The following is a 26,904-nucleotide window of genomic DNA, read 5'->3' on the forward strand; positions in this document are numbered from 1 at the left end:
GTTTCCCAGCTTGGCTAATAAATGCACACAGTCAACAAATGATGACCAAAGTTTCACAGCTTCATCAGACTCCCAGCCTCTGAACAGAAATGCTGCAATTAAATTACTCTTGTAATATGGCATCTGGTAACTGGTTAAAATGCATTAAGGTGTTCAAGTAGACAGAATCTACAGAAAACGCAATGTTCTACAACAGTCTCTGCACTGCCCTCCGAGGCCTCTGTTACTGGCTCTGACAAGTAAAACACTCAGTTAGAAAAACTCCTGATGCAACCCAAGTATTTGAGCTATCTCCAGGTGCCATACACAGCAATACCCAACTAAATCAGCATCTCTTTCCTGGAGTCTGACCGTTTTTAAACAAAAGCCTAAGTGAAAATTCAAGTGCACTCCAGAGGCAGGAGTTACTTCCACTACCTGAAGAAAATAAGTATCTTCAGAAGAAATTACTACTTATCCCTCAGCTAGTTTGTCCATTCTGTTAAGTTTACCCTTCACCATGAAGCTAGTACTGTAGTTAAAAATGAAAAAAGGCTTTCTCTTAGTTAACAGAGATCTCTTTCAAAAGGCATTTGCCTATTATTTTTCTCCACTTCCAAACATAATTGGTGGAAGGGAGCAATTTTTCTACTAGCTATCAGAATTAATTCTCAGTTGGACATCATAATCTAGGGGGATGAGAACCACCACTGTTTCCCTCTCTCAAGAAGAGGCAACACTGTCTCCTTCCATAGCCTCGTGCTAATTTAAAGTAATATGTCCATCGACAGTGGGAAAACACAGAAAAACACCCAACTTTAAACCCAGTTGAATGCAATGAAAACCTTTTACACAACAAGATAAACTGGAGATTTGTGCCCCTTCAGAAAATAACCTAGTGAAGCTCCCTGAAAGCACTTCTTTCACATGAAAAAGGGGATAAAATACATATCCCGAACTACAGTCTTCCCCTCATGTGCATTTCCTAATCCTATCTGGTCTAGCGGAAACCTGTGCTTACAGAGAGGAACAGCTCCTACAGTTCTAGCACTTAATTTTTTCAAACATTTGGGGTAGCATGTTAATATGGATTAAGAGCACTTGTACACAAATTTTTCAAAATCAACCACAGTCAAAGTGAACAAAGGAGAGAAAAAGTTTCAAACCTAACTTGCCCCCCAATTCAAATAAAGACTTCAAGTGTAGTTTAAAATTGAATGTGATTGAGAAGCCTTAACATTCATGTATAAAAGCTGGTCATATAATGCATTTCCAAAGTCACTGCCCCTTCACGACATCCTACCAGATGGTCTTGTTAGTGGTCATTCAATATTCCCTACCTGCAATGCCTTAATGTTACTCCTTCAAATCTGGCAAAGCAGCATGTATTTGGGGAAGAGATGGCAAAGAAGATGATGGCCAAGCCAGAAACATCGTTCTGTTGTCCATAATCAATACTGCTGAAGATGTTGGCATAAGCAAGAGCTGCACTGACATAGGCTGTTCCATGAGAGACGTGGTTTAGCAGTGGGCTGGGCAGGGTGAAGTGAGGGGTTAGACTCTATGACCTTTAAGGTCTTTTCCAACCAAAACAATTCTATGTTCCTATGACTTTGTAAATTCTGACAAATTACACCAGAATATAGACCGAAAGATGTTTCAGATTTGTCTGCACCACACATGTGATGTTGACACACTTGATCTTTTATATCGAAAGTAACGAGGCAGTGTGTCTTACAGTTAGTGGGCCTGTCTCCTGCCAAGTAAAAACGAATGCCATAGGAAGACTAGACCATTTCAAAGGTTGTGTCCCAATTCTGATACAAGTCTATGGTCAAACACTTGTCGTAATTCACACAGTATATGTTAAATAAATATGACTAATAGCAAAGATCATGAGAGCATCACAGAAAGTGTATAGCGCATGTATTCCTTCCTCTGCCAAACTTATAATCTAAGCTATTACAACAGCCTGATTTTGTACCAACTGTGTAAACTCATTAAACATCTTTATGCCATATTCTGCTCCTGCCATTATTTATTTCTAAGAATCCATCAGTATGTCACTTGTGTGACCAAGGCACACAATAGAAAAAAAACCAGAAAGGCCAAACGCCAAAAAAACAGAAGAAATTCAGAGGAAAATCATCAAATGAAAGAAAAATCAACTTATTAACAATGTCAGATAATTGACTGTAGATTAGAAACAAAAGTGAAGAGACTATCAAGCTGTATTTAGTAACAGAATGGCTATTGAAATGACCTGCTTGTAAGAAGGCCTTTGTGAAATGTTTCAGTACTAACCGTACTGTAACAGTTTGTTTTGAAGCCTTGGCAAGGAAACCGGAATGACAAAGTATTGGGAAAAAAAGGATATTTCACTCAGGGGAGGAAGAGGAGAAAATGATTTGCCACATCCCAAAATGAAAGACTACCAGAAGATTTCACCATGACTTTTTCAACTCTATTAGAAACAAATGTGGCCTCCAGAAAAGCATATCCTTTGCAGGGACTTCCCTGCTAGTCCCAAGTCTGCACCTCATGCTATCATTTTCAGAGATACCACAGATACTTTGTGCTTTCCAAAACTGCTCATTACTCTGTTTCAAGCAGTTACTGGGGCTTCTCTATTTTCATCTCTAAATGACTTTCCACTACTGATACTTCTACTTTGTCAAAAAGCTGTCCAGTATTTCACACAGAGAGGGTCTATTTGCAACATCCTAAAATGAAGTTACACCTATCCCATTAGATAAACTCAGAAGACTTTCATCCAAAGCTTGTATACTTAACCATCAACAAAACAGTTTTGACAAAAATCAAACCTGAGTCACTTCAGTGTGACTAATAAGCTTGTTTGCTCATGGAATTGTTAAAACTAAGATGAAAAAACATTTTAACTGCTGCAGCCTGAAGGACTTACTGTCAGACTTCATCGATTCTGTGTAACTATGATTTCTAGGAATCCCACAATGCTTAAACCAAACAATGAAGTTTCACCCATTCACAAAGGCCTGAAAGCATCCCTAGCAGATTAAAGAAGATTGAATCTGTCCACATTTCAACATCAGTCCTACCCATCAGGAATACAAGTAGCCACTTTGTATTAGGGAGATACCAAACACTGGAAGATAAAGCTGTTTGAAGAGAACATTTAAAAGCCTCGCTGACATTCTCTACACACAAGAGGCAGCTTGGCAATTCACAAAAACAGCTTTCTAAGTGTCATTCCATGGTGAGGATTTCAAATGAAAGTCTTACGGTCATGAGCCCTAGAAGTTGGGGAAACAAATGTACACATACACACACCTACAAAATTTGTTTTAGTAGCCAGGAGACACTAGTTTGCCCTCAGCTTTAAAATAATTCAAGTAAAGCAGCTTTTATCTTGATTGTACAGCGATTTCCATGGTTATATTAATTCCACATGTATCGTGTTTAAGATAGCCATTTAAATCAGAAAAGCACTATTTTTTTCAGTTTAGAAATACATCAAGTGCAACCTACCATGTCAGTAAGCCCAGCTACCAAGCAGAAAAGGAATATATTGAATTCTAAAGTATATACTTCAAAAAGGAAATCAAATTTTCTAAATAATTTTTCTTTTTGATGAAGATCAGTACAACTTTCAAGCTTTCTGTGACTAAGTGTTAAGTCAGAAAACTAATTTTCACGAGAAATCCCTTGATCAGCAACAGAACAGCTCATCTTCGATATTCACTATGCACAAAGTAGAATAATATTAGGTTTGAGAAAAGTAGTTTTACATTAAGTATTCTGGAGAGTTCTTCTGATTGACTTTGACTCAAGAGACCACACCTAATACATAATCAGAGCAGCAAGCTATGGAATTTTAAGCTATAAACTTCAAGTTCAGATTCTAACTTGCTTTGAAACCCATGCTTGACTTCATATCAGATGTTTCCATAGTATCCCAGCACTAACTTTTACTTATTACTGATTTGAAATGGTTTATTGCTAAAAACATATAGCTGAAAACTGCAGGACTTCAATTTGGGACCCACTCTCCTGCATGCAGAAAAGACAATATATTCTGTAATGCTTTCACCTTAGTCAATAAATAGCCTCTTTTTCATGTGAGCTAACAAGATGCCTCTCGTGCTAAAGAAGGATCCCATAAAAAAAAAACCAAACCAAAACAGCTCTCATCATTGATAATCTCAAATATTTATAGAAACCTAAACTTCAGAGCACAAATACTTAGAGATACTGAAACAAAGGAAATAGATACTTTAATCCTGCGTACAGACCAGTTTGAATTTTAAAAGCTCAGAAAGACATGCAGTTCCATTCACATGAGAAAACAAAGTTCATTTTAATCTAAGTAAACCTGCTGCCTTCTCTGAAATCCTGCATCAAGGTTCAATCTCATCAGCTTATCCTAGCTGTCAATAAAAAAAAGTCTGACCTCAAACAAAAATCCTGTGTGTATAAGTATACATGTGGGTACATTCAGAGATATATGCATAAATAAAAGCAAAATATATTGAATTCATCCTATGGCCAATGCAATATCTAGTACCAGCAAAGAAAAAACAGATCTTCAAAACTGTATAAATAATTAGCAGTTGCCATACAGGTTCTGAAGTCTAGGTGTACTCAACAAATCCTCTGACCAAGGCTGTGAGACCAGCATTCAGCACAGTGAACACATACTCTGGGAAGTTATACATTCATTTTTATTTTCTTCACATCTGTAGCAAACAATTATACTGGTAGATACTTCAATAATGCTGTGGGAAAACTAGATAAACTGAAAAAAGCTGAGAGTAAAAAACAAACCTTCCATGATATGAAACTCATTCTGATTACTAAATGCTGTCTTCCAATAGAGGTGACCCATTTTTTAAATACATGGGATTTAAAAAATAATTCCTTTGGGAAGTTCAAATGAGGCTGTGATGCAGAAGGAACCAAGAGATAGCAAAGGATGGAAAAGATCAGATTCCCCTTGCCCTAAATGGGATTTGGTATTGCTAGGAGGAGAAACATTTTGTCAAGCTGCTTTGCCAGTCGTAATCCCTTCAGGATATGCTCTTCCCTCAATACAGTTTTTGAAAAGATTATGTTTGTCCTTTCTCAATGGTTCTTAAGTTGGTGCCTTTCAAAATGTGTTTACACAGAAAACCTATGGTCTGTGTTTTCTGCTGAAATTTATCAGTCATAACTGATACTTTGTGAGATGGGACTTGACACAGGAGGAACTGAAGTATCAGGTCTGTGCCTAAGGTACAGCCTCTTGTTAGGTAACGCTGCTACTAACAGGTGGCAATATGAAGTGTACTAATTTAAAGAGAAAAGGCCAGAGTATTAATATCGCTCAATTACATCTTTTAACTCATGCTAGTGGTTTTACTCTATATTCTGAAGTGTCAGTTTGTGTTTTAGAAAACCATTCAAGAGAATACAGCATTACAAGGCTAAGCATCTGCCTGCTGAGGAAGGATACAGGTGCTACACCAGCCAACAGAACTGCCTCTTACACTACTGCAGAGCCATCCCAAGATCTTACAGGTTACTTATGAAAAGAAACAGTTTTTCTAACGTTTGGTGAACCATCCCTAAAGAACGGGAAAAATTTCTTATTCTATAAGCAATAAATGCAGTCTTCTATCCATAAAACACAGACAAAGGTTCAACATTTAGTGCAGCTGAAGCTCATTTGGTGGCATTACTGCAGACACCAACAATTAGGAAATTTTATGTGAAATACCTCCAATGTGCTTCTTTCCTCCTGTTTCCAGGGAACAGATACTGGAAAAGCTGCCGGGACCGATGGTTCAGAGTGCAAATTGGGTCAGCCACTCAGGTCACCTATTTCAGCCAACACTGCATTTATTTCAAGTCTAGCAGTGCTGATATGATTAGTCATTCCTCTGATGTATTGCAGCCAAGAAAAGTTAAGAGGATTTTAATTTTTTTCCACTTTACCCCCTCCCCCTTTTGTCACATTTTCTTCTTCCAAAATACAATTACACATTTAAAAATAGGCATCTTACTACTCAAAGAAGCAGGACGCCTGTCTTTCACTTCTGTCCCTAACAATCACACAGTCAAAGACATGAAGACATTTGTAAGAGCTTAAAATCAAGCTAACAGAGAAGGCACAGATGGAAAAGTAGCAGGACTTAAAGGACAGGTGCTGTGGATGAATTTCTCAGAGGTCATGACAAGATCGCAGTAAGGAAGGCAGACCTTAATAGTAAATGTAGAAGTGTTCAAGGCCAGTTTGGATGGGACTTTGAGCAACCTATCTAGTAGAAGGTGTCCCTGCCCATGGCAGGGAGTTGGAACTGGATGGTCTTTCAGGTCCCTTTCAACCCTAACGATTCTATCAATCTCCAAAAGCGTTTGGAAGTTAAGGGACAAGACACTAGAGGCAGGACAAAGAATACCCACAGCAGATTTCAAATACTGTGATTTACATCTTGACACCGATTTAGTATTTTGCAAACTAATTTGAAATTCCTTTTTCTTTTTTTTTTTTTTTTTTCAACCCAGCAGCATTAAAGCATTTGGAGCTTTAAAGAAACCAAAGAAATTTGAAGAGCACCACCAGAGCAATGGAAGTGAGACAAAAGTTAATTTCATGCTGAATGCTTCAACTCTTCACCAGTGAAACAGAAAATTAGTTTATGATGGGAAATGAAAAGTGAATGAATTTTGGGGCTGCAGGATACATACAGACACAAACACCTCCTAAAGAAAGAGGAGGGGGCATGTCAAGAACCTCCATGGAAAGAAATGGAACACCACGGGCATAAGGACTGATGAGAACAAAACATTCAGTGGGAAAGGCTACACTGAGAACAGTCATCTTTGTTGGGGATAACAGGACACAGGGTTTATGCAAGGGTCAGTAAAAGCAATACTGGAAACAGTGGAAGGTCATTTACAAACAGTACTTCTCATTTTGCAATTTCAAAGCAGTGGCCAGGCCTTTGTTTTCAAATGAGGCATAACCTTTACATCAGGGTAAAACATCCACTTCTTAGAAAAGCTGCTCTGTGCTCTGGAAAGACACAGGCCTTGGAAAGTCCCATATGTGGCACCTACTAATTTGTCAGGCAAGATTTTCACCAGATTTCCTTTTTTTAATATTTAGACCTAATCATAGAAAGATTTCAGCTATAAGCAGCCACACATCTAACCAGGGGCACAGAAAAGATGACATTCAGCTGCCATGCTTTTTGCCTAGCTGCTGTCAGAAAGCCAGAAGTTAAGGAAGCTTACCAAGTGAGCAAGCAGTCTTTCTTAAAGCATTAAGACAGAAAACAGACTAATGTACCTCTTAACGTTAAGAGTAGGCCATCAATACTTTAAAAGGGTGTTAAACTTTTCACATATTGTGAGGTTAAGAGGAAAAGTGGAGCAAAATGCTCTTTCAATCACTGCATCCAAATAAAGGCATGTGAGGCAGCACTATTTAAGTCACATTGCCTGTTGCTGAAGTACAGGATCAAACACATTTTGTACATTGTATTTGGAGAATTTTAAGTTTTACGACATGCTGAATTCAAGTGCCATACAACATGGGGTTGGAACTTCTTTTAATAAGGCACAGTAGCAGAAGCCGAACCCCCCAAAAATCCCATACCAAATGATTACGCTGAGACCATAGTAAGGTGTCAGCTGCTATGCTGCAAATTCGATTTTTTTTGGTTACATGACTCCATAAAATAAGCCATGTTTTTCCTTTGTTCAGGAGATAGGATCAATTATTAAGAATCAACCCAGAGAGAGGAGACAAAGTCAAAAGGACAAAGGTGAAATACAAAAATGTGTCCCCCACGTGGAAAGGAGGTTATGTTCTGAGAAAATCACAAGCCAGAGGAGGACTCTTATTATAAAGAGCAGACTTAATACTAAAAGGCAGAGCATGTCAGTGATAATCCTGGTATCTCACCCTTTTCTGTAGTTTACCTAAATTCTTTTAAGCAATATGATCACAGCCAATCTACAGGGATATTTTGTTTGACTAAAATGTTGTCTAGAAGGTAGCATTAGTATGAAAAGACTTGATGTTTGAGACAAGTTCAATAGCTGGGGGCAAGAAGGCTGCAAATTTAGTGTGAGAAGATGCAACACCATAAGTTGTCCTGATACAGAAGATCTCGGGACTTTAAATGGGAGGAAGTTGGGTCTTTTTAATATAACCTTCATCGCTTCGTCCTTCCCTGCTACCAGCTATTGCTTCATAAAAATCTAAATGCAGGCAAGACTCAAAAATGCGCATGCTAATCAGTGTCTTGATAAAGAATGCAACACCACTACCACAAAGACTGCTGATGGCAGCCAAATTTAATAGAATTGTCTACCTATTTATTGTCACAATCTTTAAATACATATCATTCCTTCAATTAAGACCATGCATAGTCAAGAGATAAAAGGTTACAACATCAAAACAAAAAGGAACTGAAAGAACAACAATTTGATTTGGCAATTATATTCAACTTGAAAGACTTAGGACGTTCAAGCCCCCTGTTCTGAAGTTTCAGCAACAGTTCACGTAAGTCTACTGCAATATCCACATCAGTGGCCTTCATGGCTAAAGTAACTCGTGATGGACTTTACAACGGTGTCTTTGAGGACAACAGGCAAAGCTCTTTTCTTCCCCTACCCTGTACAGGGTTTAGTTCTTATCTGTCTGTGTCCACTTGGCTAGTTCCTCTATCTTAAATTTCTAATATATGCATGATATACATAAATTGCCTGTCTTCAAGAAGCAGCTGGACAATGATCTGAGATGCATTGTTTAATTTTTTGGCTGCCCTCTGTGGAGCCAGGAGTTGGACTCGATGATCCATGTGAGCCCCATCCAGCTCAAGGGCTTTCAGTGATTTCTGTGGGAAGAATATACACAGAATATTGTGCAGCATTAGTCAAATATCAGTGAGATCATTTGAAGAGTTCTCAATACCAAATGAGAAAGAAATTCTTCAGGATAATTATGAAATTAATAAGTATGTCAATGTTTCAAAATGTCAAATACTTCACCTTGCACAGAACTGACAGGAAAGGCACACTAACCATTTACAACTTTTTCCTCACACTTTTAACTGTTATATTTGTTCTTATACTTTTGCTATGTAATAAATCAGTAACTACCATCCACTAAGTACATGCTCAAGAAATAGAAGAATTTCTGTTTTCCCATTATTAATACATATGCACCTCATTTTACAGGCATCCGTCTCAAAGCACACATTTAATCTGAGACATATTTTGCTCTATGATCCAATACTACATCTATTGTTTTAGAACACACTACCAGACAGTAGGATAGTAAAGGTGATAGCATATTAGCTATCAAATTGTGAAGAGATTCCTGTTGTTTTAAAGTAACAAAATAAAGGTTCACAGACGCATTGCGGTTAGTGAATCTTTCCTTTAGCATTATCTGCAGAATAAAGGATAGCCACTCTCCTATATTCTTAGGATAGTAGCTTGCACATAATCTAGGGTAAAATTGCTATTAGCTCCAAACGTGCTGTCCAGGAACAAAAAGTCACTGAACTTCTCTCCTGAAGCACGGAGTCATACTCACACAGTAAATCATCTAATCCATCCCCACCAGAGAACAGCAACAAGGCTAAACTGTCCCTTAGAGTAAAACCCAGTAACATCTGCTACAATCTGCAAAATCATACAGTGGAGGGAGAAAAAGTGATAGTTTAGGAACCAGTCAATCATAAGGTTAATTTAAATATGGGCTGGAGACAATCGTATGCCTGATGAATGTGAAATATTTCAAGTATATGCATAAAACAATTATCAAGTCAATCAAGTGTCATTGTATCATTTCAATGGAAACTGCAGAATGAGTCTATTAAATACTGCTTCATCTGAGAAATAGGCTACCAAATTCCATACAGAAATGATTTTCAAATGAGAGCTTAAAAACCAAGTGTGAGTAGTGCCCATGTCTCCCCATTTAAACTTGGTGCACATCACAAAACAGCCCCACCTGGAGCGGTGGGGTTATAAATATAGCAAAGTTCTGATTCTCTACTAAACAAAAGATAGCTTCAGAATACTACATTTAACATGTCAAACATGAGCGTTTCAAATTCACATGAACACTAAATGCCTACCTAAAGCAGAAGCAGCAGCAACGTAAGAGATTGTTTTCTTCATACAAGTTTCCAAACTACAAATACAATTAGTGAAATAAACTCAAATTTTATTTAGGAAGCCTAGATAATAGTACACTAACTTCATAGGAAGTTATAAAAGTTTTTTAGATATGCTTGTTTTCATATAAATGAAACAGAGAAGTTGAAGAGGGCTGATTAAATAAAGCAGGGAAATGCACAGAATACTTTTTTAAAAAATGATTAATCCAGTATTATCTGCTTTAGGAATTTATAGTCCTGTAAAAAAATTGTGATCAAAGACCCTTAAGAAACATGCAACTTCGACAGCAGTTGAGGGTCTCTGCTAGAAGACAGAACATGTTTTACCTGCACCAAGTTTCTTTTGCTTTTAGATCTGAAACATCTGTGTTAATGACATTTCTAAAATGCCCTAATAGAGACCAATAAGAAAGCTAACAAAAAAGAGCTTTAGTTATATTACAACTAATCTCTCCGTATTGCTAAACCAGCTTTACGATACACACCTTCTTTCTAGCAGGTCAGCTAGAGTGTGTCCCAAAGCACTGTAATGAAGTCTCATTGACATACTTTCTCTGTACTTGTATACCACTTCCTTCCTCCAACCCTATCAGACAGCTCTATCTATAAATCAAAATGAGGAAACTATGAAAATTTTGTAATTATATACCTGCTACTAACAGATTAAAAGCAAAAAGACCAAAAAACCAGGAATTATTCCTTCAAAAAGAATATAAAAAGAATTTGTTGAGACCTGTAAACCAGATACAGATTTGAAAAGACAGAATTATCTATAAATTGGAAACTATTAAGTCAGCACACAAAAAAGAGATATGAGGGCATCTCCTGACTTTCAAATTACTCGTATTTCCGAAACGCGGCACTAAATAAAACCCTAGGCATTTAATGCCATACAAAGCATAGAAATCCATAACCTGGCAAGCAAAACCACAACTGAGACTGATTTCTCACAACAGGATAAAGAAAAAGGAGTAATCTGTGTTTGTTCAAGTGACACGTTTTTCAAGATATATCAAAGCTGATATGCAGATCAGCTGAGAAGTGTTTGCAGTGCAGCAACTGCTACTATCTAATTGTCAGCCAGGCAACTAACAATGTTTCCTGTAACAAGAGATTAAGACCAAGTCAAAGGAACTTTCCATAGAGACTGCAGCAGATGTTTATTTTCTGGTTTTAGCACTCTATCTGCTAAAAATACTTTCAGATTAATTAGCTCTAAACAGTTGCATACAAAAAAAAGGATACACTTAAATATCAAATCTGTTGCCTTAAAAAATATGGGGGAAGTACACGGCAGGGGCCGTGCATCAACCAACACCGCATAACTGGTTCTTCAGGAGTCATACCAAGGATCTGAGTCTTATGTTGACAAAAGTTGGTCTAATTGCCTTTGACAGTTTGAAAGTAAAGTAACACAATTTAAAGAATACTATATTAGAGCTGTAATAAAGATATCTGTGCTACGAACAGACCTTTTTCAACTCTCAAGGATTTGCCTTGGCCCCCTAAGCTAGAAGAAGACAGCTTTGTTGCTGACTGCTTAACTAGCAATTTTATAATCGAGTGGTAAAGTTGAAACTTGATGCATTGCAAAGTTAATGGAAGTTTTACGTTATTTAGCAGAGACAAGCAACAATTTTCAGTGCTATGGATGCTGCATTTTTTACTCCATCTAAAAAAAAAATTGTTGGGATTTTTTGGTGGTTTTTTTTCCACACTTCAGTGTAACCTGTATCAGTCATTTTAGTCTAAAAACTTTGCCACCATCAGTATATATATAGAGTTTATACTATGAATCAGTCTAATGACCCTACAGCAGTACTATAGGTTCAAAGCCTTCAAAGAGGACAAAATACAGCAAAGGAGTAGCTCTTGTATTAGAGCAAAACCACAGAGAGACTTTCTATCTGCAGTTCATTACACACTTGATAATATTTCCTTCCTGGTTAAGAGAATCTATTTGGGCCAAGGTAAAAATCAGAAACGTGGAAGGTCTTCAACCTCCAGAAGTTAATTTTTATTGAAGATAATTGTTACAGTTAGCTCCTTAGTTGTAAGGTTTACTGCGAGAGACTATCAATCCACTCTGGGCAACTGTCCTGACTACATACTTGTTTTCCTTCAACAACACAACTCTTGCAATCAAGATGAATCCTCTTACACATACTGCATGCATCCATTCAGTGAAAGATTAGTATAGTATTAAGCCCATCTCAAGAACAGAAATGAAGAGCACTGAATGTTTTCTCGTGCAGACATTTGGTTATGCGCAAGAAGAAAAAACCCAGTCCAGATAACTGGTACAAATTACCTTCATTATAATTTTTTGTACAATTTTAAGAACTCTGGTCAGCATCTGCGTGTCAAAGTGGAAGTCACAATGTGCTTCCACAGCCTACTCTTAACGAGAGACAGTCTGGCAAGACTGAAAACCCAAAATACCCATTTGTTTTGGCACAAAATTAAGCGGGCACAGAATACTCCACCTTCCTTATAAAGCTCAATATTACAAGGCTAAACATCCAGATACTTTTTCTTAAAATTGGAAAGGGCCTATTTAAAACAATATTCCTCCCTCTGTTCATGAATCTACTATGATAGTCAATAGATCCCAATCCACCACGTGTAGCTGGCTATTCGCTTTTCCTGTCCTGACTCAGAGAAGCTGAAAGCATGAATTAAGTCATATTCACCACTGCCCCATATTCACCTACCTGATATAGGGATCCCTCCCAGACCTGTGCTGTGTTGTGGTGGGAGATTCAAGTCCAAGAAATTACTATTTGAGGTGGGATTTGCTGTGTGGTTCAAGTGCATGATGCTATTGCGTGGGAAGGCCATCCAAGGATAGCGAGCTGCTTGGCCTGGAAAACTGAAGGAGTTGTAAACTGCTCGATGTTGTTGAAACTGTGGGAACCTCTGTGGCATGACTGGAAAGGTGCTACCGAGAGAGTTGGCATTTGTGGGTGCAGCAGGATGCAGGAATCCAGAGCCTGGCCCTTTGGCAGCTGTAGTGTGTGGGGTAGGGTTCTGAAGAGATGTGGGCGAGAGAGAAGGTTGATCTTGGACTGACAGTTCCTTCTCAATCAGGTCTGCTAAGGCTTTGCGGGTGATGTCAAAGGGGTCAAACCCTAAGTCGTCCTCTTGCTGTTTGGAGGAACCAAACCCAAAAGCCGCTTGCCAGTCTGTGGAGGAGGATACTGGTATAGTTTCTGTCAGAGAGGAGAGGAATAGGATTTAGAACAGAAATTGGTATTTATTCATACAAAAATTTCAGCCTCAGTGTATCTAAATCTATGTTGCCAGTTATCTTTCACGTAATACTTCTTTATACATTTCCCAAAGAAATCTTATTCATCAGGTTTGAATGCCATTTTCAGATCAAACAATCATATATTTCTACCTAAAGGTAAAGTGGCATAACTAGCAAACCAGTATTTTTACTTCAAAATTGCTGTGTTCCTGAACTACAGAAAAGCCTTGACAAATAACTATTTTCAATAACGGCACCAAGCAGAAAGAGATCAATAAACACTTTCTCAGAACCTTCTTTATATCCATACTACTGAATGGAAATGTGAGTAAGCAGAGTTTAAATAAGGTTGTCAGTCAGTATTTTGCTGTCAGTGCTGTGCTTCAGCTCTACTGAGCAAAAAAAGTAAGATGTTCCCATTCAAAGAGGAAACCTCTGAGCAGTGTTTAAAAAATCCAAAACCCTAATTGTTTAACACTATGAAGAAAAACAAGCCAAATTCTTGTGTAAACAGTTCGATAAAATGAAATAAGGAACAATATCTTATAACACAGTTAAGTATTTTGAGGCAGTGTGGCAGAAAAGGGCTACCAGAATGTCCTGCATTTTCATCTACTGCTTCATTTGATTATACTATTTAAGTTTCTTATTCAGGTTCCGTGAATATTGTGTCTATAGTTTCACAGTATTTTTCCTCAAAACCATGGTAGTGAAAGCTGATGAATAAAAGGTGGTATCATTCACAACATTAACTCCCTCTGCTGGTAGGGAATCTGCTCTACTGCTCTAAGTAATTAAAACTAAGCTCAATATCTTCACTCAAATCCATTTGAACTGATAAAAAGAGCTGCTAGACAAAAACATATCCTTTGTATTCTTATTTAAATAGCAACTACACAATTTATATTAATTATGAAAGGAATAAGATCCAGAAATTGTCTCTCACTGCAACTTAGTTCTCACAAAATTAGTGTGTATAGATAGTACCGCAGCAGCGGGTAATTTCCTTGGTAATATTATTTACAAACACATTTGTGACACCCAAAAGTCAGATAAACATCAGAAGATGATTAATCACTAAATAAACGAACTGTGTCATAAAGCATAGTTTACATTTTATTACTGACATTATTTAATTTGATTTGCTAGCAGTTCCTGTAGATTTGTAATTTGTGAGCTCTTACAAAACTGTTAACTATTCCCAACATTATATAAATCGACCTAAACCAATGTTTTGTTCATATGAAGCGGTATTTACCTGGAAAGTTCTTTCAGTTCATACAATTAAGCATATTTTTAAATGAATATATAGAATCTCACTTCAGAAAAAGAAAGATTAGGCTCCTTCAGAGGGCTATAAAGGATACTAAAGAAAATTCTGGATTCCACTGGACAGCTTCTGATGTTGGATTTATCGATTATAACAGGTTATTACACCAACATATACTGACACCACGTATTTTCCCCACTCTCAATAAAACTCTGTAACATTATATATTAAGCATACCTGTCACATTATTTAAACATGCACATGGCTAAAAAGACTGAAATAACTACTCTGATAATTTAGCCATGCAGTTGGAAAACTCTGTAAAGATTCTTTTCGAAGAAACCCTTACATCAGTTAAATTAATTTTCAGTTAATTGGCAAATTTTAATATTCATGAAGGGTGAAAAACAGTATAGAGCAAGTCTTAGGGCTTTTGGTTCTGCACAGATTTATGCCTCAGTTGCAAAAGCAAACAATGGCCATCCATGTAACGTGTATGCGTACCTGATGTGAAGAGGCTCTGTGGTTCTGGTGCTGTGGGCCACTCATTTGAAGTCTGTGGAGAGCTGGGGAATGGAGGAAGCCCACTAGGGATAGGGTTAGGGTGCCGAAAGTTGTCAGAGAAGAGTGACTGTGATTCTGTTACAGCCCCTTCAAAAGGAGACCGTGCACTGTGATTCGATGAACTGATGGGTATGACTGGATTGGGTTTTGTTAAACCAGGCGGTGGTGAAGGTGTGTCGCTATTTGTTATCTAGAGGCAAGAGAGATAGAGAAAAAATTAGGACATGAGTGTATATATTCTCCACTAATCCAGTTGAAAAATTTCCTCAAAATCGTCTTCTGCTACTAGGTTAATTAACATATGGCTCAGTACAAGGTCAAACATCAAAATCAACTTAGCATTAGCATTTTTTAGTTATTTTAAAAATCATTATACACTTCAGAAAGTACTTGTTTCTCCAACTAAAAGCTGCACCAAGCTCTCAAACTCAATTTTTACTTTAACAGCATTTATCTTTATGCCTTACCTGCTGGGAGCTGTCACCATTTCCTATACTGAGGGAGTCTGAAGGTTTGTCGATAGGGCTGCAAAAGTGGGAGGGGAAAAGAGACAATAAGAAACTCAAGTATTTCACGTGAAAATCAACATTTGCATTTGTACTGGTAGAAAAGCCTTGAAATAAAGACAAAGCAAAATTAATTAGGAGGAATTAAGCAGGAAAAAGTCCACTTATTATTTATGAGACTGGTTTTTTTAAATTTCAAGTACTCCAACTATTTGTCACATGCTGTAATATTTCTTCCCACTGCTCTCCACTCTGCTTGTGGACTGCCCTGTCAAGAAGCAAGAAGTAAAACATGTTGATATTAACTCTATGCCATTCAATATAACCAGACTCCTGTGCTATGGCAGTATTCCATTGTAGTCAGCTCCATCTGTGCCACTACCAGAGAGAAACTTGGTAACAGAGTTGTTTCCCAAACACCTGGGTTGCCAGTTCCCATAAAATTTCTATACAAATCTGGGGAAAGATGAAAGATTAAATTATTTAGACCTGGTGGCAAGTTAAGCTTCCCACCAGCCTTCAAGCTTTAACTAGGAGAAATTTGTTCTAAAGTAAGAAAACTGAGTTTTGAGATGATAGAAGGGAAAAAATGCAGGCAAGGACAGAGCATAAACTGTCAACCAACATTAAGAAAATAAAAGATAAGATACATCAGGAAACCACCTCAGAAAGGTATTCACTGGGAATTAACATGACTTAGCTGAAATGGCACATCTCAGGATTCAAGATTCCGACAGGCAGCTGCAAGTTGCCTGAATTACACTAAATACCACACTAATGAAACTGTATTAGCTCAAGATCAGATTAAAATGTCTTCTTTACACCTTTAGAGGTACTTTCAATTTTATCTACCTGTAAGAAAAGATGCAAAAGTATCAGGTTGAACAGATCAAATCATCTGTCCTACAAAGACCAGAAGAATGTGAATTTTGGCTCTAAGATGCCAGGATGTGATACAAACCAAATTACAAGCATAATGTGTTAGCACAAAAAATAGATATATAGTAATTATTTTAACTGGGTGCAGACTTCAGATACTACCTACACCTTGTTTTCAAACACTCCTTGCTGCTGCAAAGTTTAAATACTGCATAGAGCCACATATCAAGATTTTGATTCCCTCCTATTTGTTCTCTCCAACTCAGAATAACCAGAGTCAAAACTCAGCAGAATTAATTCTTCTCTATTCTAAAGAAACTATGAGTAATTTGTCAACAAAACCAATTTTTGTGCAGAAGAACACTGATTGGGTCAGTATCTCAGAGATAACTTAAGCTGAATTATTTATGACTATTGAAGAAAAATCAGAGCAATATACTTGCAAGCAAGCATTATTCCAGTGAAGATTTACAAATACTTTATATTTAATGGTTGTACATCATTAATGAAGTTCTTCCCTTTGGAACAAACTGCCTTGGGTTAGTAATTTCTGAATACCTAAAGCACAAAAGTTTGCTGTAGACTCTTCACTACACCACAATCATTCTAATTGTAGAGCTGATATTCCAGACAAACTATTTTCCCAAAGCTACTGACAGAAAGCCACAATGCTACCGTTTTTAAAAGTTGTCATACAAATCGCTTTTTAGACAATCTATGTACTGAAAATGTTTATTATACTCGAACCTACCTAAGGAGACTTTAATTCTAAGTCAGGTTTCTAGGTCTCACGAATGAACAAGGTTAATTATCTATCGACTACGGTATTTTTACTTTTGTTTTCAGAAAAATAAGAAGGAAGTTGCCCATCACTACTGAGACATAACCATAGGATCTCTGATCACCCATCAATGGGACTGCTATTAAGCCTAAAAAGAAGGTACCACTTTCAACAGAACTCAATGTTAATATATTGGTTCAATACTGATTTAAAAAGAAGATAGCTACCTAACCAGCAACACCACTTCTTGAAATACTAGTGTTTACCTTGTTATTTTCCCATCCGAACACTGAATGAACCCAACAAATATTGCTTAAGGGGATTGATAAAAATCAAAACAGCATGATTACAACTACCATCAGGAACTGCAAGTGATGTTTAGGATGAAAGAGGCCACTAGTTCTATTCAGGGAGGGCACCAAAAGAGAAAAAAATCTTGGTTAGCAGTAAGGAAGTAATTGTAAGCAGATTAATTACTTCCCGTGCACAAAGCTGCCTCAGTTGAATCTGCTGCCCTGGTGTTCCAGTTACTGGGTGATAACCAGGGAAACCTTACCTCTGCAGTGGTGTTTCTAGAATGCACCACTGTGACTAGAGATACTCAGCCCTAATATTTAGCTTCCTTCTGTTGAAGCTTTTCCAAGTGACAAGCCTCTATAGCAACTAGCATGTTAGTTTTGTGGAAGCTTCTATATAGAAATGAAGGGCTCAGCTCTGGCTGGGACCATGCAGCTGTGTAAGGGTTCTCCTGCACAATCTGCCAATCAAGTCTTCCTGACATGGGCTAGTCTAAGCCCAGCATTTTGTGACCTGATCCAGATTTGAATCCAGCTCTCCAACCAGAGAAAGACTGGAGAATCATTCCCTCCACACCAATCAGTGAGAGAGAAAGCAAGCTATCTGAAGTATAAAAGGCAGCACAATTACCCGAAATCTGAGTCTGCACCATCTGGAGTCATGTGTTCTGGGTCTGTGCCATTTTCTAATATAGGAGGCGTTTTCCTGTGTTCCATTGTTAAACCGTTGGCTGATTTACTTGAACTCTGTAATGATGGCCAGGCATCTTTGTTATTACTGTTGGGTCTGGAAAAAGGCAAGAGTAGAAAAAAAAAGAAAAAAAAAAAAGAAGAGTTCAAGTTATGAAGAAAGTGTTTTTAAAAATTGTAAGCACTGGGGAAATGAATCCTTGTGCCACAAGAATAGATTTATCTGGATATTATTTATCAGATTTTAGATGGTGAGGATTTAAAAAAATAATTAGTGGGGTAGGAAGAGGAGAGAGAAAAATGTGGGGAATTCTGGGTTTTTATTTCACTGAATAGATAGTTGCTGCACCAACACTGCAGCCCGATTAGAAGAGAGGAAAAAAAATTTTAAAAACCTAAAAATACACTGACAGCTTCAAGTACCCACACCTACATACACCTTATTTGGAACTACTTGATTTATCCCATAAGTAGTTCTAAGTTCTCTAAATCATGAATTAAATTCCTTTTTTTAAAAAATTATTTGTATTCCAGGCTCTATCAAGCCTGGTTCCAACAGATGAAGTTTGTGTTTTACACCTCACAAGGGCCTACAGCTTTATGAACAGACCATGAGACCAAGTCAGATCAACACACTTTTTCATTCAAGTTACTATTCCCTTCATTTCTAGTTTACAGCCGTAATTTACTTCCCTTTTATAAAGTAACATTCAATTTTATTTCAGAGTGCACATAACATCTGAAAGAAGTTCAAGAGCAAGTTTTTGCTGAAAATAGTTACATTTTACACAAGTTGAAGTGAGCTGGAGTATCATCTATAACTGAATGCATTCAAATACAGTGTCATCTGCTATCCCTACAATTTTACTGTAAAAGACCCGCCTCTGTGTTCTCCAGTTTTTTTTACATGAACTTCAGCTTTTCATTTGTTACAATCAGGTTGCTGTTTTCAGTGTCCAAATGCTGTTTCCATAAGAAAGAAGCTTTCAAAAAAATATGTATATTCACCCTGATGCCTCCTTCAGTAAACACATTCTTACTACATGGTCCAACATTTACTCTTCATCTCTACATCAAATTAGTAAGTTCACAGTCTAAATCTGAAAAATACTGTATCTGCTTTGAGCAAGACAGGTATTTCCTACTCCATTCAGTTAAAATTGCTATTAGTAGCTACCCTCAGATCTCAGTATTTTAATATCTGCTATCCTATCTCCATCTTTCCTCACATACCTATACAATATGTACATAGATGAGAGTCTTGACCTGATTTACATAACTCATCTTTGCTTTGCACACATTTTAAATAAGTTATAGTGAGTTAATCAGATATTGAATATCAAGGAATGAAGATACAAGCAGCACCTTGTCCACCACATAATATTCTCATCCTCATAAAAATGAGCTTTAATCTAGGTACAACAAGGCTTTCAATTCATTCACAGATTTATTTTAAACACCAAAATTTACATTCCCTGCAGTGCAAAGCTATCTCTACTAAAACTAACTTTAAAATGTCATAGTTAAAAGTTAGTTTTCCATCCAAGGAGAAAAATAAAGACAAAGACATCGGTCTGTGTTTTGGGGTGAGTTTTTGAATGTGTGGAGTTTTTTTTGTTTAGTTCAAAGATGCATGGTTCTAAATGGCTGTTCTCTAAAAGACCAGCAAGTACTGAATAAGCAGCTTCATCTGTAGCATAAGAAAGCATTTATTTCAGTTCTTTAGGAAAAAGTCAGCATGGATTTTTTTTTTTTTTTAAAGAAAAAAAATAATTAAATAAAAGCTTGACACGTTTCAGGTGTGGAACATACCTCTAACTGTAAAAATGTAGTCACCAGGACAATCAAGTGACATACCGAGAGATGAGTACCCACATATACTTAAGTGATTCTGAAGGATTTTAACATTTGCCTTCATCATCAAGAAAAAAGGTCTGCAAGTAGGACTTTTCAAATTAGAATACAATTGTGAAAAAGTATTTATGCACTGTTTAAGAAACTCTATTCTGCTATTAGATACTGCAACAGTTACTACTTCAAACTCAACTTCTGTTCAACTCCGAAGTGAAACAGAAAACCTGCACTCCAGAAACACAAGAACAATCACAAAATTCTCAAAGGCTCTGACAAACTGCCAGAAATATTAATAATATATCAGTGAATCAGACAAAATCAAGAAACCGATTGGGTAGAAAGCTGTCGAAAACAAAACACATTCACCAGCTCACAAGCTACTTTTTGAACTGATGAGATGAGACTTGAAGAAACATTTCAAAATGCCAGCTGCAAGAAGAAATTCACTTTGGAATCCAAAAGGTGGTTCCTAGCCATTAGCAAAGAACAGAGTCTGTTGTGTTGTTGTGATGATGCTGTTCAGCTGACAAGAGACATTAACTCCAGACCACTTGTTGCCTTTGGAGTAACATGTTCTTTTTTTTTTCCCCTTGTGCCATAATATTAGCACCACATACTGGCCAACTTCCAATTCATAATTGCTTTCTGAAGGCTTAAAAGTTTTCTGCAGTTTCATACAGAGCATTCTTTTCTCACTATTATAATTTCTTTTGCTGGGATCTAGTTAGATATCAAAATAAGATTAGTTCAGACTTTGAACATAAAATAATCAACACCCAAATGCAAGAACTGGTGTATTTTCTTTACTCTCTGTACTGTACCTTCCAAGTCAATATTGATTCAGCATCAAAGAAATAAGAAGTGGCACAGTCCTTAAGAAAAGATCCAACTGCTGTCAAAGAGCACATGACACTTCCTCCAGAAGTTAAAAGAAATAATCCCAGTATATCAGCTGGAATATCAGTTCTCAAAACTATATTCTCTTTATTCAAATTGCATTGGCAATATTTTAGACGTAGTACACATTTTCTTGTTTAAACTGTTGTGCAGTGATGCTGTCAGTGACAAATAGTCTTAAAAATTCAGTAGGGGGTAAACTGGCACGCAGCACAGACCCCAATTACAAGGCCAAGATGCGTATGAAGGGCAATCTAACCTTCACAGCGACTACCTCATTATGAAAATCCTATAAAAAGAAGTGGAAGAAACTGTTTCTTGATCTTAAACATGATATTTGAGTGGATAATTCACATAAGGACTGATGACCATAGGTTTTCATTTATCTTTGTATTACTATGCACTCATATGGAGAGAAATCTTTTAATAACTTACTGAACAAACTACTTCAACAGACTGTTATTTTAACAAGGAGTAATAACTGATAGCTGTAATTCAATATTTTCCACTATGTTCCAAGTTTACTACATGAAAGCAATAAAACTTTTATTCACATCTTGTGAACTCTTACATGAAAGAAACAAACTGATTTTACTTCCAATTTTGAAGGTCCTTACACCTGTGTAAGGACTACCCTATAAATCATGTAAAAAACCACAATAAAAGCCACATATCAAGACTATAAGGTGTCTCAGTTGTGAGAGCACAGACTGCACTCATCGTAACATCATACCAAGAAAGCTGACATTTGGTCTTAAATAAATATTATGTGTTTATACAAAGATAAAATACAAGGTCTTCTTTCAGAATAAGAATGACTCATTCTGAACTAGTGATCCAAAGGTACACAGCAGCAAAATATTTCTTCACTAATCGAGATTCTCACTCACTTTGTATTTTAATGAAGTGGTGCATGTATCTCTACATTGAGAAAACTGCTATCAGACTTCATCATTTAATAGTCACTAAAAATAATAGGCAACTTAGATAATACAATAGGAAGAAAAGTTTTCTTTGGGAATAATCAAGAAATGAAGGCATAGCCAGGCAGTCCCACATCAGTACTTACGTATCATACCTCTGCAGTGCTGTCACTTTGTTCTTGTTTTTGTCAACTGTACCCGTAGATAACTGGAGAAAGTTGGGGTTTAGTTTGTATAGTTCTTGCAGTAGTTTCTGTTCATATTCCTGATGCTTACCCGCCTAAGGAAAGAGAAATTCACAATGAATGAATACTGGTTTAATATATCTTTTTAAAGATTGAAAAAACATTTTTAAAATACATTCACGTACATATGTACACTCCAAAGCTTAGTAATTCAGCTTTAACAACTTACCAAGTCATTCCTGACTAACTCAAAACAGTGGTCCTCAAATCTTGGCACAGATATGATCTCAACAGATCTCTAAAGCTTGCCTAGAAATCATTTGGATGTATTTACTGATTTATAATTATTTGAGACTTCTCAATGGAAAAATAGTTACAGCCTTATTAGAACTTGCTCTTTAGTTCTAACCAAGAGCTTCACAATAGACCTTCTAAATCCTGAACAGATAAATCTCTAAGACCATCTGCATTTGATATTCCAACCGTAATAAGCTTTCCAGAAGACTGGAAGGAGCAAAGAGTGTCTCGTAAACCAAAAGCTCCAAAATGAAAGGTATTTTATATTGGCTCATAGAAACAGCTGAGATGGTCTAAGTGTTACCTATCCTATAACATATTCTGCGTGATAACTGATAAATCCCTTCTTTTTAATAACTGAACATTTTAACTAGTCTTTTAGGTATTTAAGAGTCATTTCTTGCTTTCAGAAATTGAGGGGGCCCAATCAAACTCCAGAACATTCAAACTAGCAAGAGAGTACTTTTCAGTCTAGCCTATCTACAACATTCTGAGGCTAAATATTTAACACCACAGCAGCAAGATCCACACCTCACATATTTAAAATGAGATCTGAAACAAATACAAGATGAATGTTCACATTTTTTATAGTTGTTACACCATTCCAACCTAAGAATTACTATTTGCAATTACAGATATTTGTTATTATAACTGCATTATAATTGTGTTACATTTGCTATTACAGTTAAGTACTGTAATGAGCTGAATCAAGACACAAAATAGAACAGTGAATCTGAAGCTGTCAATAGCTTTCATCTTGAGTTTCCAGGTACTAAGAGATGTTATTTAGTAAATGAAACATGCCAAGATTCATGGTCAGACCTTCTGAATCTTAAGTACAGAACACGTATCTGATTTAAATCAATACTGAAGATGTGATAAAGTTATCACACTACCTGTACACAAAAATTAACACTCGTTCATTACTTAATTCATTCTCGTTATTCTTTTTTTTTTTTTTTTTAACAGGAATGGAATTGATACACAGGCAGTGCAGACATCCTTCCAGGAAACAACCTAAAAGCAAACTACTACTTATGGGTTTTTTAAACAAAATTAAACAGTTATAGTTGACAATTAAAAAAACAGTACTTCTGGGAAACTAAATTCCCTTACAGGCTCCTTCAGAATGGCAACTGCATATTCCATTTGAATGCCCCAAGTCAGTCAAATACTACAAGCATCTCCATTTTTTTCTACTTAATTCTCCAGTTCACCATTACTAGTTGATTCTGAACACGTCTTTCTCTAGGTAGTCAATCTACACAACCCTCAAAAAAGAACACTGAAACACCTGGTGTGTGCATCATCTTATCCAACTGTGTCAGTGTCTACACTCAAGCTATTACTTATAGTAGAAAAAAAAAAAAAGAGTAGTTCTAGAGTGCAGTTCACCTAACTACAAACTCTGAGATACACTGCACCCTCGAAATGCTTCTTCTGCCATCTGCTATGAATAGAATATGGGCAACTAGATTGGGTAGAAAGACAAAGATCTCAGTGGAGAAAGACTGAAGTTTAAGGCCAAGAATATCAGGCCAGACCTAAGCTCATGTACCTGTCAGAAATGTAAGAAACAAGATTTAAAATTCTATATAGGAGCTTGCAGCAATTGTGCCTAATTTATAAAAAACAATCCAGAGGCCAAACCATCTCCAGTCTACTTTATTTAAATTCCCAACTTCACTTTCACAGACTTCCCAGAGTTTTACCCATTCTTTACAGTTTGTCACAATGTTTTCTCTATTAACAATTACTGAACCTAGAATGCAAGTTCGTCACATTCACAATTTTATTTTTATGAAGTATCAAAATCTGTGATAGTGGACATTCAGTCTCAGTAAATAAACCTGTACATTCACTGACACAAACTCCAGAATGCTGGTGCATTGAAAGCACAACACATTTTTCAACAGTTGCGTAATTTGCATTGATTTCGAAGAATGCAATAAGAAAAAAGAAGAAAGTTTAAGGAATGTAATGAGGACCAGGATACGTTTAAGTCACAAAATATAATCCTACGTGAATTCAAATTCCTGGTCAAGGTATACAGCCTATCAATTTTAACTAACTGACAAGTTGTCACTGTCTTCTACAAAAAAGATCCTGTGAACTACAGAGTGCTAAGTTCAACCTGCATCCCTCCTAAGAACACAAACTATCTTAAAAAACAACCAGATGGAAGTTCATGGATAAACACAATCTGCTGGGAATGAACTTAAACATCTTCTGTAAACGCAAATCCTACTTCACTAACATGATGAAATTATATGACAGTGCAAAAAAGCATCAATAAAGAGGATCCACAAAATTTTTCAAGGCACTTTTTATAAGGTTTCCCACTAGATGCTATTTAAGAAGCTGCCCGGGATAGAGGAAAGGTTCTTTTCTGGAATTAAACCAGTTAAAAGACAGAAAAGCAGAGCTAAGGCTAACTGGTCACTTTAAAGGTGCAGAAACAAATGATGAAGTCTGATGACTAGCATCAGTTTTATGCAACACCATTGGCATACATAAGAAATGAGTGAAGAGCAAATCTTTTGGCAACAATACCAACCTCTTCAGGAGGTAAACTGTCATATTGATAATAAGAAATTGCAGTACAACCCTGGACAATTCAGCAAATAGGCAAAAAGGTGGGAAATAAGCTTCACCAGAGACATGTCAGGTAATACAAGAAAAGTAATCTAAACCATACTAAAGATCTATTGATCTGTGAAATGGTTCTTACAGCTCAGAGAAGAGATGCTGAAGTTACTGCCAACAGGTCTCAAACTGTTGATTGATTGTGTGCTGACAACCAGTATGAAAAATGTGCTGTGCTTCATTAGGAAGCAGAACAACAGATTAAAAACTAAAAACCACATATACCACTACACATAGAACACTGAGGACTGCTATACAAAACTTGGCTTCCCCAACATCCTGAGCATGAGGCATCTGGTCTTTGCCTCTCAGGAAGGACACAGAAGGTACAGGCGAAGGCAACAGAAATCATCATAAAAAGAGATGAAACACTTTAAAAGCTTAAAAGCTCAGAAATCGTGACTGGAGAGAAGGCTGAGAGCGGTAAGATCAAGTTTTACAACATCACAAAGGCAACGGATAAGACGAATAAGGGTTTTTGCTTTCAGCAAGTACTACAATGCTAAGATTAGAAGACACTTGACAAGTCTAACTGGAGATCAGTTTAACACAGACAAAAGAAAGCACTTCACAAAACAGCTGGTGAACTTCAGGGGCTTGCTGTCACAAAAAGACTATGGGGTTGACAGCATCAGCAGGTTCGAAATGGATTAAATACATGGATGACAGCTCTATAAAAAAACCTAAAAAGCCTAAACAGGAACATACTCTAAAATATGTGTAACAGATCTAGGTGGTGGGAGAAATAAAGAGAAACTAACATGGAAAGTAGCCTGGTTTGCAAGTTCTCATTGAATTTTACCTCTTATTTTACTTCATGCAGAAGCTATCCATTTACCTACTTCCCTAGTGTATAAGCATTTTGACATTGAGACTGTCGAAACATCCCCACATCAGTATTTATGGTCTATTACAGTAACCTTCAATGTTTTATTCCAAAAAGGTTTCTATACCCTGCACAGGTTACAAGGGATATTAAAGTCAGATAGCCCAGTCAAATCACAACACAGTAGTTAAGCCATAGTAACTCTCCACATACACAAAACCTACAGGAAGACCCACATATGCAGTAACTTCTTTCACACAGGTTTAGCACGTTACCTTGTGTTGGTATGAACAAAGGTCAAGTAGCTAACTCAAGGTTATTTGAACTCTTGGCTAAGAGCTTATCTCCATCTTTCTGAATCATGAATATTCAGTGGTCTTCGCAGTTTTTAGAAGCAGCATTCAATGAAAAAAAAAACTGTTCAACAATATGCAACTGGTTAAACACTTGTTAGATTTCCGATATCTCTAACAAAACTTTCAGCAAGACTACATTACATACATATTAGGCTAAAATATATATATGTCACTTATGTATTTCACATTCTCACTAACCTGCATTTCTTCTTTTGTGAAACTGGCTGCTTCATCTCCTAGTTCATGTAGATACATGCAGTCTGGTTTTGGACACTGCATATTTTTTAGAAAATAACTGCAATATTTTGTTGTACCTAATGATGCCTGAAGGGAAAAAATAAAAAAGAATCATTATTTAAGGACTGGAGGTTAAGCATGCCTTTTACAGTAGAAGAAAAAAAAGTTACACTTGTAAAACAAAAATCCTTCCCAAGATTTGCAGTTTCATTATAATGCATTTTTTGATGCAGGTAGACTAGGAAGTCCATTTGTAAGGAATCTATATACTTGAGGATTAGGTAATTGTCATCCAATCTATATAAATG

At 36.7% G+C, this 26,904-nt stretch overlaps 1 protein-coding gene across 8 annotated transcripts in view; it reads right to left on the bottom strand.

Annotated features, from left to right (window-relative positions):
- CNOT4 (CCR4-NOT transcription complex subunit 4) overlaps positions 1-26,904 on the bottom strand; it is a 78,353-nt gene that overhangs the window by 5,704 nt on the left and 45,745 nt on the right. For 2 of the 8 annotated variants that reach the window (XM_062014922.1, XM_062014886.1), the window contains exons 6-11: positions 26,558-26,683; positions 22,196-22,329; positions 18,317-18,472; positions 15,691-15,748; positions 15,164-15,413; positions 12,851-13,348 (exon numbers count right to left, since the gene is read on the bottom strand). In XM_062014922.1, the coding sequence (XP_061870906.1) occupies positions 12,851-13,348; positions 15,164-15,413; positions 15,691-15,748; positions 18,317-18,472; positions 22,196-22,329; positions 26,558-26,683 (1,222 nt within the window). Of the gene's footprint in view, positions 1-8,359; positions 8,844-12,850; positions 13,349-15,163; positions 15,414-15,690; positions 15,749-18,316; positions 18,473-22,195; positions 22,330-26,557; positions 26,684-26,904 lie in introns of those variants that run through there. The other 6 variants (XM_062014924.1, XM_062014915.1, XM_062014923.1 and 3 more) reach the window with 4 other exon arrangements.

The sequence above is a fragment of the Colius striatus genome, chromosome 1, assembly GCF_028858725.1.
Source record: "Colius striatus isolate bColStr4 chromosome 1, bColStr4.1.hap1, whole genome shotgun sequence".
Lineage (NCBI taxonomy): Eukaryota > Metazoa > Chordata > Aves > Coliiformes > Coliidae > Colius > Colius striatus.